General features: G+C 41.9%; 3 protein-coding genes across 3 annotated transcripts in view; 1 reads left to right on the top strand and 2 right to left on the bottom strand.

Annotated features, from left to right (window-relative positions):
• LOC143284143 (solute carrier family 15 member 4-like) overlaps positions 1-15000 on the bottom strand; it is a 531759-nt gene that overhangs the window by 82415 nt on the left and 434344 nt on the right. The window lies entirely within an intron of this gene.
• Positions 1-15000, bottom strand: part of LOC143292742 (RUN and FYVE domain-containing protein 2-like) — a 61946-nt gene that overhangs the window by 24210 nt on the left and 22736 nt on the right. The window lies entirely within an intron of this gene.
• The window catches only part of LOC143292749 (uncharacterized), an 8200-nt gene continuing 1140 nt past the window's right edge, over positions 7941-15000 (top strand). Inside the window, exons 1-2 of the mRNA XM_076603296.1 lie at positions 7941-8304; positions 14998-15000. The exon at positions 14998-15000 is cut by the window's right edge and continues 69 nt beyond it. Of these exons, the coding sequence (XP_076459411.1) occupies positions 8053-8304; positions 14998-15000 (255 nt within the window). The 5' untranslated portion in view covers positions 7941-8052. The remainder of the gene's footprint in view (positions 8305-14997) is intronic.

Below are 15000 nucleotides of genomic sequence, written 5' to 3'. Positions count from 1 at the left end.
TTGTATTTGTGCATCCTTTGGGAGTCAGTTGCATTGCTCGGACGGAAGAGCCTGGTATGGTCGTAACCCGCTACTAACTGTGTGTAGTATGAAACTGACCAATGGCGTAGTTCGGTCAACGCAGGAATTTAGTCAGATGTCACTGTCAAAAAGTTAGAACCAAGTAATTCAACTTGCACCTGAAAGAGAGGAAAATGGACGACGGGAGGACTGCGGTGGGGGAGGGGCGGGGAGAGGGGGGGAGGCGGGGGAGGGGCGGGGGGGGGGGGCGAGGGGAAGTAAATATCATTTTAAAGTGTTAACATTAAAAGAATGCTCATCTGTCACTGACCTTTAAGAGTGCTTGGCAAATTTCTGTTGCTGTTGTTAGTTAAGCGCACCCGCTGAGGAGTACGAGAGAGAGAGAGAGAGAGAGAGAGAGAGAGAGAGAGAGAGAGAGAGAGAGAGAGAGAGAGATACAGAGACAGAGACAGAAGCATGGAGACATACAAAGGGAGAGAAACGGAGACAGAGAAAGAGATAAGAAAAAGATATAGAGACAAAGAGACAGACACGGAGAAAGAGAGAGACAAAGAGAAAAACATTGAAAGTCATGGAGAGAGACAGACAGACACAGAGAGGTACAGAGAGACACACTGAGACACTTACACTCTGTGTGTGCGCGCGCGCGCGCGCGTGTGTGTGTGTGTTCTTGGTGCATACATGCATGCACTTGCGTTCACAAAAAAACCCAAAAGAAAAACAAAAAAACTCGTAAAGCTCCGACGACCAAACATACGAACAGTAGCGACCCGTAGTACTTCACAAATACTAGCTGAACGCAATGCAGAAAGCACTGGCACAGGACAACCACTGGGCAACAAGCAAATGAGAATCAAAGGAAACTTTGAATTTCCATGGAAGGCGTTGTTTGTCTGGCCGCCCAAGAAGGCGTCGCTGCAGGCCCGGTATAACAGCCAGTTCGTACCGAAGTTGGTTTTTACCTCTGGATCAAACCTGGCTAACCTAGCTTAACCGCATGTCGACCTGCCTGGAATGATCCCCTGTAACAAATAGTGGCAATCTTGTATTAAATTCTGAAAGAAACAGGCAGCCAGTGCAGTTCTGCATAGTGGGGAGAGATGAGATCACGTTGCGTGCCTTGAAGACAAGGCGGGCAGCACAATTCATCACTTTTTGAATTTTTTTCAACGTACTTCTGGGGGAGACCTGTTAACTGAGAATTGCAGTAATCTAATCGTGAGAGTACAAGGGATGTAACCAGGGTCTTTGTTGCGTGAACAGTCAAAAATGGTCTGAAAGAAGCTATTCTGCGGATTTCAAGGTAGGCAACTTGGCAAATCTTTTTAAACCTGATCTTTTCCCAATTACATTAGGGCATTTGTGGGACCTTCTCCTGATTATATTAGGACATTCGCAGGAACTTCACTCGATTAAATTCGGCCCTTCGTAGGATGACTCCCACGGTCATTTGTAGCTAGTCAAGATCGACTCCCCCCTCCCTGGCAACCCCCTCCCCCCAACCCTTCCTAGTTTGAAATCATCCCCTTTATATGACTTTTATTTCAATAATAAAAAAAATAAAAATAAAAATATAAAAGGAGAAGAAGAAGAAGGGTTGCCGTTCCGCGCTAGGATTTACTGACCGCCTCCTCTATTATAACTTACAGGGAGTGGAAGGTGGGGGTGCGGGGGGTAATTCTGACTAGCTGAAGGCTAGTCTACATGGTCCCCGGGTTATTCCGGGCTAGCCAGATTTCACCCCAGGGTAGAAACGAATGGGGGTATAAATAGGCTGCTGTTACACCGGTTCTGCTTGGTCTTCACAGAAGAAGCTGCAGCAGTGCCGCCTCCAGCATCTATACCAGAAGATTACCCTTCACCACACCCACTACCGACACCCCTCCCCCCACCTCAACTCTCGGTCGTTATTTTTGGGGGGTTGAGAGCGTGACAAGCGGTCATTTTTTTTTCAAATGACAAGATATTTTGGGTGGGAAGCAATTTTAAGATTTCAATTACGGACCGGTAGCATCAACCTGGGAGCGAAGCCAACGGATAGCGGTGGAGACAGACAGAGCAGGTGTCTCGACCTCTATCCATGGCTTTGCGGCAGTCCTTTGCAGTTCTTACGAAATGTTGCAAGTCCTGAGTACTGACTTGTACTCTCTGAAACACACACACACACACACACACACACACACACACACACACACACACGAAACTACGAAAGACACGCATTCATTCACACGCACCCACAGTGAAGATCAGAGACAGAGAGTGACGGAAGAGGGGAGACAGGGACTCGGAAGAAGCAGTTAAAGGAGAGTTGGGGTGGGGGAGGGAAGAAAGCAAAGGGTTTTTCATAATCACAGTGAGGTGAATTAAAAGAAAATATGTACGTATATATTCACAATAGATATGTACATCAAAACGAGTGCGTGCGTGCGTGCGTGTGCGTGTGCGTGTGTGTGTGGTGTTCCCCAATGTTCTGTAATGTCTGTAATGCTGATGTCAACTTTCAAAATTATGTCAGACACCTGGATGCATATTTTAATTCAGCTCTGTCCAAGCATGACCATCTCAGTAATTGATGTAAAACGGCAAACTTACAAACTTCAAACTGAGGAAAAATCCATACCATTCGACCGTATCTGACTGATGAAGCAACAACTCAGCTTGTCTGTGTCTTGATCCAAAGTCAGATTGACTACTGCAATTCACCACTTGTTGATTTGTCCTCTGATTTGATACCACATCTTCAAATGATCTTCAACAATGCTGATAAGCGTTATTAAAAAAAAAAAAAAAAAAAAAAAAAAAAGTTACCCATCTCTTTCGTCAACTTTACTGTTGCCCATCCAGTACTGTACAGAAGTGAGTATAAAAATGGCATATTAGCTTGTCGCCACTTTGTCACCCATCAAACTGATCTTCTGTTCATATTTACATTCCTTCTCGTACTACTGGAGACATCTCTTCAGAGACATCTGGTCAAAGAGCCTTTTAGTTTCAAGCACCTTCTATCTGGGTTTCTCTTCCTCTGGATCTCCGTCACTTACCAACTCTATCCTCTTTCAAAATGAAATTAACAACCAACTGGTTCAAGATACGGTGAAGCATAGTCGTTTGTCTGTCCCCCCCCCCCCCCCCCCCACACACACACACACAGCGGTAAACTGGAAGCAAGCAAGAAAAAACAAAACAAAAGGGAATTCACACAACTCCCTTAACAGTTTCCGTCACCCCTATCTGTCTGCTGCAAAAACACAACTAATTAACTGCCCATTTGAACCCCCCCCAACCCCCCACATACACACACACACACATACCCCTCCCACTTCCGCACACCCTCTCTTTCGTTTCTAGCTACAAATTCCCATCAACATCACGGGTGCAGTTCGGAAATCATGCATCTTCTCTTCTTCGTGGCGTTTGAGAGGGTAGCCTGGTGGGGTGGCGCTGGGCGTGCGAGGGAGATTAAGACTGAAGGAAGAGAGAGAGAAGGGTAAGCAAGAGAGAAAAAGAGAGAAGCGGAGATAGAGAGGGGTGTAGAGTGAGAGACGGAGAGAGGAGGGACTCGAAACTCAACTCATTTTAATGTCAGACATGGAATGAGAAGGGAGAGGGGGATGGCTAGAGTGAGAGACACTGACACTGACACTGGTTTAATTGTGAAGGCCACCGGCCCATACACAAAGGGGTGGGGGATACAATGGGGCAATTCGATCGCTCTTCACACACAAACACACACACACACACACACACACACACACACACACACACACACACACACACACACACAAAGAAAAAAAAAGAAGAAAAAATAGGTGTACTGTACGTGAGTAGCCGATAACTGGATGAAAAATACATAGCATGTTCGTCCTCATCATGTTTATAGTTATACTAATTCATTCATTGTGTAAATTCGTCTCTAAATTTTAAGGCGTAATAAGTGTACATAGCAAGATTTCTCTGGGAGGTAACACATGGGGTTTGTAGAATAGGAAACAATGTATTGTCGTTGATATTTATGAACTCTAGAATATATTTCTGACGGATATGACCGTATTTAGGACACGCAAAAATGAAATGGTATTCATCTTCCAGGGTGCCAGGACAAAACGGGCAGAAACGGTTTACATCCGCGTTCTGGAATCTTCTATTTATACCAAGCTCGTTTAGACCAAGTCGCAATCTTATCAAGGTATCTCTGAAACGTTTGATAGTGATATTGTCCAAGTAAAGTTCTGAATGAAAATCTGTTTTAAATGATCGATAAATAGAAAATCTGTCACTACTACAAAGTTTAGAAAACCAGTCCATTTTAAATTTGTCTATCAGTTTTTGTTTAAGAGACTTTAAGAAGGCGAATTCATTTTCAGTACCCTGGTTCATCCATACATCAGGGAAACCACACATCTCTAAGCATGCTTTAATTTTACCAAGCCAATTTTCTGACGTCTTGTCATTTCTGTCTAGAGAATTCTTCAGCATCGATTCAGCCTGTTTCGGAAATCGTGAAAGTGGCATCCTGGTCAGTTTCAACCAGTAGCGAACACATGATACAGTCGAGTCAATAAAGAGAGGGTATCGACCGGTCTCTCCGTATACCATATAATTTGGTGTCTTGTTTGATACACTGAGTAATCTTTTGCATGCAAATAAATGCGTCGATTCAATGACGTCTACTTTAACTAAACCCCATATCTCCGCTGCGTACAGTAACATTGGTTTTACTTGTGCATCGAAAAGCTGAAAGAATACCTTTGTATTTAGATTGCCAAGTGCCCACATTGTTTTTAGAATGTCAAGTATTTTATTTTTTGCCTTACTTGCAAATTCCTCACAAGCACAAGTTTCTGACAGCTTAGTAGTGAGTGTGAACCCTAAGTATTTGTACTTGTTTACTATTTCAATTGTGTTTCCTCCATATGTCCATTTTTCTATGTTAGAAGCATACCCCCCTTTCCTAAAAATCATTATTTTGGTTTTATCCAAATTCACCGTAAGTCCCAGTTCCCTTGAAGACTTTTCTAAATTATTAATTTGGTTTTGCAGCCCACCCGGAGTTGACGACAACAGAACGATATCATCTGCAAATAACAACGAATAAATTTCATCAGAACCGGGTATTAACTGGATACCATGTCTTCCCCACTGTCTCACAAAATCTGCAACTTCAGATATCAGAAGTGAAAAGATTATTGGGCTGAGGAGACAACCTTGTTTAACCCCTTGGGGACAATTGAAAAAATCGGTCATATTTCCACCCCACCTCACACAGGCTCTAACAGAACTGTACATGGCCTTTAACATGTTAATTAGCTTAGAGGATGCTCTTGCATTTTCTAGTGTCACCCACAATTTATTTCGGTCAACAGTGTCAAAAGCTTTGCGGTAGTCTACGAAGGCAGCATATACCTTTCCTCCTCTTTTACTGTTTAATTTGTTTTTTATTATTGTGGTCAAGGTAAAAATATGGTCAATTGTCGAATAGTTTTTACGGAAACCTGCCTGTTCTTTACTGATTTTGCTTTCATTTTCAGCCCAGTGGCACAATCTTTTGTTCAAAATGGCCGTGAATACCTTCCCTACAACACTAAGTAAAGCTATGCCTCTGTAGTTATCTGGATTGGTTTCGTCTCCTTTTTTGAAAAGTGGAATTATAATTGATTTGCACCAACCCAAAGGGAAATAACCGGTATCGTACAGTTTGTTAAATAATTTTGTCAGAAAAGGGGAAACAGAGTCTTCAGCATATTTCAAAAATTCTCCACAGATTTCATCTAACCCAGCTGCTTTGCCCAGCTTAATGTTTTTAATTGCATCTCGTACTTCCTTTTCTGTGATGTCACTATCGAGTTCTGGGACAACCCTTTCTTCTGTCCTGTTCTGTTCAGTTACGTCATGAGGAAGAGCGTCTGCTTCCTTTGCTCCGAAAACTTTTCCAAAATGCTTTTTCCATGCATCTAGTTCTATGTCGGGTTGGGCCTTTTTCGTGCTTCGCGCTTTTCGAATCGTATCCCAAAACTTACTGCTGTTTTTCTTATTATTTAGGAGACTGTCCTGGATTGACTTTTTATGAATTTGACGTTTTTCCTTTGTCAACGTCTTGTAATGTGACCTAAGATTTTTATATGTACGTTTGTCCAGATTGTGACCAGACTTATTGTACATTTGTAGGGCTCTACGTGCTTCGCGTTTCTTCTGACGGCACTCTTTGTCAAACCACACATTTCCGACATGAGCTGGCGTACCGAATCGAACACTTTTTCTCATGCACTCCCCTGCCTGCAGAACAGCCTTTGTAAATGTATCAAGGGCTGTCTCCATAGACATTTCTATTTGGTCATAAGCAGTTTGGAACCTGTTTTGTGATTGATCACTGTTTATGTTTTCGATATATTCTCCCTTCTTTTCGTTAGTCCATTTTAATCTAGTTATTTTTGTGTTTGGTCTTGAATTGTCCTTCTGGTTCCCTAATGTAGTAAGTGGTTTGCAAGGCAGTGTGAGACAGATAGGCATGTGACTGGATTCAACTCGGCTGTCAACTTTAAAGAGGGGATTGCATGAATAGAAAAAATCAGATGACATAAGAGCATAATCAATAACACTGTTCCCTTGGTCTGCAACAAAGGTGAACTTTCCAAATGCATCACCTACTGCATACCCGTTTAGAGGGATGCAGTTTAAAACTGTACAAAAATCAATTAGAATCTTGCCAAACTGGTTTGTAACTTTGTCTTGAGACTGTCTGGTGTTCTGAATTGCGAAATCTATAGGTTCATCGTCACCATCCCCATCAAGGTTCCAATTACCGATTCGAGCATTTAGATCGCCCATGACCAACAAATGCATGTCTTCTCCCCTCTGAAGAATATCAATGAGGAATTCCTCAAGCTTATTTAAAGAACAGTTTAAGTCCGGTTTCGTGTCGTAATAGGGACTTTTGTAAGGAGGGCTAGAGTGAGAGAGTGAGTGAGAGAGAGAGAGAGAGAGAGAGAGAGAGAGAGAGAGAGAGAGAGAGAGAGAGAGAGGGGGGGGGAGAGAGAGAGAGAGAGAGAGAGAGAGAGAGAGAGAGAGAGAGAGAAAGAGGCGGACCTCAGAGTCCAACAAAAACACAAATCTAAACGACCTGTCATCTATTCTTGCCTCCCTCTGCAGGAGCCATGCTGTCGTCCTGAAACGGATTCCCTCTCAATGCAATGTGCTGGGCAATGAGACTGCAGACTCTCTTGCAAAGAAGACACTATAGAAGAGCAGGCGGATAGGTTCACCAGCTACTCAAAAGTAAAGACCATCAACAAGGGCAAGCAACAGAAGAAGTGGATGCAGCAACACACACCAACACCACACCACAAATGGACAGACCCTTACCACCTGCTGACTAGGCGGGAACAGGTGTCAGTGTTCATAGTCAGGACAGGCCACAACCGCTCCAAACCACCATTTATACACTAAATTCTGCATTGGTCACTCAGCACGGTGCCCCTGCGGGGACTGACAGCCAGACAACAGAACATCTGCTGTAATCCTGCCCCCTTCATAGGGTGCTCAGGTAGAGGTACTGGCCCGACCTAATTCCAGGGACCCGGAAGCTCTACCGCTGTGTGAAGGACCTGCAACGTACAGCTGCCTTCATCGCGGAGACTGGGGTGTCCATCTGACGAACGAGAAGAAAAAAAAAATCTCAGAATATTACCATTATTCTGTTGGTTTGCGGCCAAAAGCTTGTGAAGTTCCTCTCATTATGACTGCACCCAAAGACTGACAAATACAAAACCCGGCAACAAACTAACAAGCCAACAGACCAACAAGCTGCTCCAAAGTCCTTCCATCAAAATACAATTAACAAATCTAATTGAAAACTAATTAAAAACATCAACCAATGAACAAACGCGTAAAAGAGTCCTTTCCATCTCTCTGTTTCAGATCAACCCACAACAGAACCTGCATCAGACCAGAACCCACACAGGGAATAGCAACATCAATAAAACAGGGGGAAACAAAAAGAAAAAAGAAAAGAAAAAAACAAAAAACAAAAACAAGATGACGACATCGAAAGCAGCAGTGTCTTCAACGGTGCTCGCCCTGCTGGCGATCACGGTTCTGTTGGGCCTCCTTGGGAATGCCCAGTGCCAGAACTACCACTACAGCAATGGCTGGCACCCGGGGAAGCGTGGAGACGGGGCAGAGCTGCTGAGACAGGCAGTCCTGTCCCATGGCAGCCTCCCCATCGACAACCAACACCGCTGTACAGTCCGTCGCCACATGCTGCACATCATCAGCGAACTGATCACGGTCAGTGCCCAATGAATCAAAAATACCTTATCTGTCCTCCAACGGGTAATGATGACATGTTGTTGCTGTTCTTTACAATTCCTTATGACAGTAAAACATACAAATGACTAGAATGTAAAATCCAAACAAACTAACAAATTATACATTCAAATATTCTACCATGGGGGAAAATGAGAGAAAACACACACACACACACACACACACACACACACACACACAACGGCAATGTCGAATATGGATTCCTGACAATGAGCTCACCATCCGTGGTTTGCTCCTTGTTATGTGCCACATGGTGTACTTGATGTCATATATCTACTAAGTGTGGTCCCATTAAATTTGTGGAATTTAACGATGCTCACTGAGATACTTGTACAAACTGGCTAAGGATTGTGTCACAAGACACTGGTATTGACACTAGATTTGATTTAGGCGCTCAAATGTCTTGATGGATGTGGTTTTTTTTGTGTGTTTTTTCACATGTGCCCACAATGCTGGGTAAAATCAGAGAGAGTGGGGAAAGGGAGAGAGAGAGAGACGAGAATGAGGAAAGACAACTAAGAATGTACCGCTTGTTCTTTTTTTCTTTTTTCCATGCAGTGCGTATGATTTTTTTCTTTCTGTTTTTTCCCCTGTATAAAACTATAATTTTTGTTGTTTCCTGATTTATAGTTCAGATAATGCATCATAACAAATAATGTTATCAATACTTACTTTTTTTCCCTTTTTTTCTTTTGTATGTCTGTATGGCTTAAATAATGTTAAACCCGATTAAAATGTTTATAAAAAAAAAGAAAAGAAAAAAGATTATGTATATTTCTTACTGAAACCTGGTTAAAGTCACAAGGTCACAAACCCAAACTTAAACAACTGACCCCCCCCCCCCCCCCCCTGGATACAAAACTATGTCACTTCCTTGATTGTCTCGTGGAGGTGGCACCGCCACCGTCTACAGAGACATCTTGGAGTCTTCCCTCTCCTTCTCCCATAACCATGCCTTTCCACATAATACCTTTGAAATGCTGTCACTCTCACTGTTCCCTGTCACTCAATCATTTTCTGTTGTCTCTATCGTCCTCCTCCCAGTCGTAAAAATAACCTAACGTCTTCTCTGTTTCACGAGTTCCGAACACTACTTGATTACTACAACCTTCGTTCTGGCAAATTCATCATCCTCGGAGATTTCAATTTTCATTTCGACAACCAGACTTCCACTGATGGTAAACGCCTATGTCTATCTCTGTCCACTCATTCTCTCTCTCAGTTCGTTACAGAACCAACACACAGATCTGGCCATACGTTGGACTGGCTCATCGCACGTGACTCTGATGCCATGGTTGCGTCAGTGACTGTAACTGACAAACTTTCTTCCGACCATTCTGCTGTTGTATTCTTGCTTAATATTTCAAAACCTACCAGAACCAAAAACTATGTCGCTCGTCGCAACCTGAAATCCATCAGCATTAACACGTTTTCTTCCCAAGCTGCTGAACGCCTTTCCAAAATTTCTTCCCGTACCGACGTATCCACACATTACAACACTGTCCTCTCTCAACTGCTGGATGAACATGCACCCCCCACTACCCACATGCTCCCTGACAGACCTTCCGCCCCATGGTACACACAAGACATTCGACTTGCAAAACGCAAACGTCGCCAACTGGAAAGACCATTGCGATCAACAAAACTGCAAGTCCACAATCACATATTCCGAAAACAAATAAAGTCAAAGATATGATCTCATCAGCAAAGACAAACTTCTTTTCTTCTCAAGTTCTCGATGCCACTCCCACCAAATCTCTTTACTCTGTCATGTCAAACCTTCTTGGAACTGCAAAAAAGACTCATCTTCCTTCTGCCTACACTTTATCTGAACTCCCCAATGTCTTCTCCTCTTTCTTTTTCGACGAAGTCCAAAACATTCGTACCATCTTAGACCAAATGTCTTTCCAACCTGCTCATCCTGATCCTCAATTCAGCGGCACTCCTCTCCATTCCTTTAATCCATTGACTGAAACAGAAGTTCATGAAATCCTGAAAGAAATGACAATAAAATCCTGTGAGCTCCATCCTATACCAGCCTCGGTCTTTTCCCAGTGTGTCTCACAGCTTCTCCCCACAATCACCAATATTGTCAACTCATCCCTTCTCACTGGAACGTTTCCATCCACTTTCAAAACTGCAATTGTCCGGCCTCTTCTGAAGAAACCCAACCTTGACGCAAACATTTTGAAAAACTATCGACCAGTTTCTAATCTTCCATTCATGTCCAAACTTCTTGAAAAAGCTGTCCTCAAGCAGCTCAACAACCACCTTTGTTTCAACAATCTCATCCACCCAGTTCAGTCTGCCTATCGCGCTGACCACAGCGCCGATACCACTCTCCTCCACATTCTGAACAATCTACTGATAGCGTCCGATTCAGGGAAAATTTCCCTTCTCACTCTTCTCGACTTGTCAGCCGCCTTTGACACGATAGACCATTCAATCCTCCTTTCCCGTCTTCATTTTACATTTGGTATCAACGACACTGTTCTAAACTGGTTCAAATCTTATCTCACTGATCGATTCCAGTCTGTCATTGTTGATCATTTCCAACCTGAACCCGTTAAAATCGAACATGGAGTTCCACAGGGATCTGTTTTAGGCCCAGTGCTCTTCACACTGTACACGGCTCCTCTCGCTGAAATTATCAACCGCCATAATATCAGTCATCATTCTTATGCTGATGACATTCAACTCCAGAAGAGCGACACCCCTGAAAAAATTGTTGTCGCTCTTGCAAGAAACATCCAACTGCTTCCTGGACATTCAAAACTGGATGACTCTAAATAAGTTACAATTGAACGCGGACAAAACTGAAGCAATGATCATAGGAACTAAACAAAAACTGTCTTTCATCACAATTGACACAATCAAACTTGGCAGTACATCCATCCTCTTTCCACGTCATTCAGGAACCTTGTTGTTGTCCTTGACAATACACTGTCCATGCAAAAATTTATGTCAACTGCGGCGAGTCAGTGCCGTCCGGAAATATCTGTCCACCGACGCAACATCTAGACTTGTCGTTTCTCTCATTCTCTCTCGCCTTGACTACTGTAACTCTCTATTGTCTGGTTTGCCTGCTTCATCCATTCAGTCCCTTCAGCGCATACAAAACTCTGCTGCCCGACTCGTCCTCAGAAAGAAAAGATCTGAGCACATCACTCCTCTTTTGCAACATCTCCACTGGCTCCCTGTCTAACACCGAATAAAGTACAAGATCAGCACTCTATGTTATAGATGTATTCACAAAACTGCCCCTTCCTATCTCTGCGGCTGCCTTCACCTCCACACTCCATCTCGCTCACTACGATCGGCTTCGGATCCACTCTGTTTACACATACCCAGATTCAAACACTCGACTGTTGGCCGCCGTTCTTTCTCTGTCTCTGAACCTTACAATTGGAATGAACTTCCTCTTTCGCTTCGTCAAGTCTCCACACTCAGCTCTTTCAAGTCTGGCATTAAAACCCACCTCTTTCCAAAACAACCTCCCTTGCCTGCCTCTTCCTTGTCTTTAGTTACTACAGTTTTAGAGTTATGCATGCGTGTGAATGACTGGTGCGAAAGCGCTTTGATTTGTTTCTGCACAAGATTTAGCGCTATATAAATACCATTATTATTATCATTATATATATATATATATATATATATATATATATATATAGAGAGAGAGAGAGAGAGAGAGAGAGAGAGAGAGAGAGAGAGAGAGAGAGCTCACCATCCGGGAAACTTATTAAAAAAAAAAAGCAAAAAAAAACAAAAACAACAACAACAACAACAAACAAACAACAACAACAACAGCAACAACAACAGCCTGAACGAATCCAGAGTAAGGAGGACAGATGCGGGAGAGAAGGGAGGGGCGGAAGACAAGTGTTCCACACTATTTGCCCTGACATTTCTCTCAGCAGATGAGACATCCGAGACGATTTCTGTTTGTTAAAACGAGGGATACATCATTTTGTTTTGTCCTCCGGAAAGGGAGAATTTGTGTAAAGTCTTGACATCAGATCATTTACAGGAAACTACATCTTCCGGAACAAAAGAAAGAAAGAAAACAAGAAAAGGAAAGAACGAAAAAAGAACGAATGTATGAAGAGAGAAACAGAGGCAGAGAGAGAGAGAAACAGAGGTACAGAGAGAGAGAGAGAGAGAGAGAGAGAGAGAGAGAGAATGAACTGTTTTATTCAAATAAAGGCCAAAGCCCCTTACTGAAGGGGTGTGACATAAGTACAAATACTGGAATTATAACTGTTACCACAATTATATCATGAGCATATACATCAGCAAAAGAAAAGATTATGATGTCATAATGTTCAGTCTTTTTGAGGATTTGTAAATATAAATAGTGAGTCCATAGAGAGTAGACTCATTTCTGGACGACAACAACACATTTAATCTAAAAGAGAGAGAGAGAGAGAGAGAGAGAGAGAGAGAGAGAGAGAGAGAGAGAACAATTAAAGAAAATAAAGAAATGGAAGAAAACAAGCAAAATTAAATTAGATGCACAAAAAAGAAAAAGAAAGAAAAAAGAAAGAAAAGAAAAGAAACAAAGTGATAACAGACAGATAAAGATCAAATTCCCCAGGATTTTTTTTCCCCATGGATTTCACCTTACTTTCTATCTGTGTTCCTTTCTCACCATCTGATTGTATTCCTCTCCCTACATTCATCTTACGGCTTTTATCATTAACAACATGAATTGGCTTGTTTTCTGTCTCTTTCAATGTGTCTGTGCATATCTCCATGCACGAAAATGTGCATGTGTGCAAGTGTGTGTGACTGTGTGTGCATGCATGTGTGCGTGCAAGCATGCATGTGTGCGTGCAAGCATGCATGTGTATATGTGTGTTTATTGGCACATAAATACATAAGCATATGTGTGCGGAAGCATGTATGCGAGCGTGTGTGTGTGTGTGTGTGTGTGTGTGTGTGTGTGTGTCAAAGTCAAAATTTTTATTTCAAGATGGTAACTGAATAAGCAACAACTGCTTTTTTACATCAAGCCATCTGAAAAAAAAAAAAAAAAAAAAAGAAGAAAAAAAAAGAAAAAAGGGGGGAGATACATTGAAAAAAACACACAAAAGCACTGAAATACTGGGAATATAGTTACATGCATTCAAGAATTGTGCAAAAATTAAATACACATTAGCATTATTATTTCGCACTTATACACAAAAACATGTACACATACACCAATTTATAACACATCCTGTTTTGCATACACATACACCCTCATACAACAAGCAAACCGCCACCAAAAGCATATACAAAACATTTCGCAAATCAAGTTAAGTGGTAACTAACAGATATAGATTTGTATCACTGCTCATCTTTTGGACAGTTAATAAGATGATTTTTCATATTTTTCTTAAACACACTTTATTCGTTATATCTTTTAAAATGAGTGGAAGGTTATTCCATAAATTTCCACCAGAGTATAGGAAGCTGGATTTATAAAGGTTGTTTCTAGGTCTAGATATACATAACATATGGTTGTGGCTGTGGTCATTAGTTTTAAAAGTTTCTGTAATCTTTTTGGGAGCATTTCCATATATCACATTATGCATGCAAACAGCCTCATTGAAGAACAGCCTGTTGTGGAAAGATAATATATTAAGTAGTTTATTTGTATTTGTATTTCTTTTTATCACAACAGATTTCTCTGTGTGAAATTTGGGCTGCTCTACCCAGGGAGAGTGCATCGCTACACTACAGCGCCACCCATTTTTTATATATTTTTTCTTGCGTGCAGTTTTGTTTGTTTTCCTATCAAAGTGGATTTTTCTACAGAATTTTGCCAGGAACAACCCTTTTGTGGCTGGGGGTACTTCAACGTGTGCTAAGTGCATGCTGCACACGGGACCTCGGTTTATCGTCTCATCCGAATGACTAGTATCAAGACCACCACACTAGGTCTAGTGGAGGGGGAGAAAATATCGGCGGCTGAGCGGTGATTCAAACCAGCACGCTAAGATTCTCTCGCTTCCTAGGTGGACGCATTACCTCTTGGCCATAATCTGTGTGTGTGTGTGTGTGTGTGTGTGTGTGTGTGTGTGTGTGTGTGTGTGTGTGTGTGTATAAACACACACACACACACACATATAAAGATTGATATGCACTTGTATGTATCATAATTTCTACTGTATTTGTGTTTGTGTATGATTTTCGATTTATGTTGTTACCTTGTTATGTACTATCCCCCCCAATATTCCTTGTGACCCTGGTACACTTGGTATAAGACATTCTATTCTATTCTATTCTCTCTCTCTCTCTCTCTCTCTCTATATATATATATATATATATATATATATATTTATATATATATATATATATATATAAATATATATATATATATACATCCACTCATCATGATTGGTACTTTTTTAATCAAAGTACACATTAATATCAGTGGTCCAAACAGTTTCAGTTTCTGGAAGGTGTCTGCCTCAGCACTATGTCATGAGGGAGTCAAACACGAAGCTTGAGTGTCGCATGACACCTGAAGCAGTCTTTTCTTCTTCCTTCTTCTGTCTCTCCTGTCTCTTTTTTTCAAGTCTGAGCCGTGCTCTTCACCCACACAACAGTATCTGTTCAAACATGTAACACAGAAAGTCAAACACAAACTCCCTTTGTTTCCATGTGCAGGAT

The sequence above is a fragment of the Babylonia areolata genome, chromosome 1, assembly GCF_041734735.1.
Source record: "Babylonia areolata isolate BAREFJ2019XMU chromosome 1, ASM4173473v1, whole genome shotgun sequence".
Lineage (NCBI taxonomy): Eukaryota > Metazoa > Mollusca > Gastropoda > Neogastropoda > Buccinidae > Babylonia > Babylonia areolata.
Note: the sequence above shows the minus strand (reverse complement) of the source record. Positions and strands in the feature narration are given on the sequence as shown.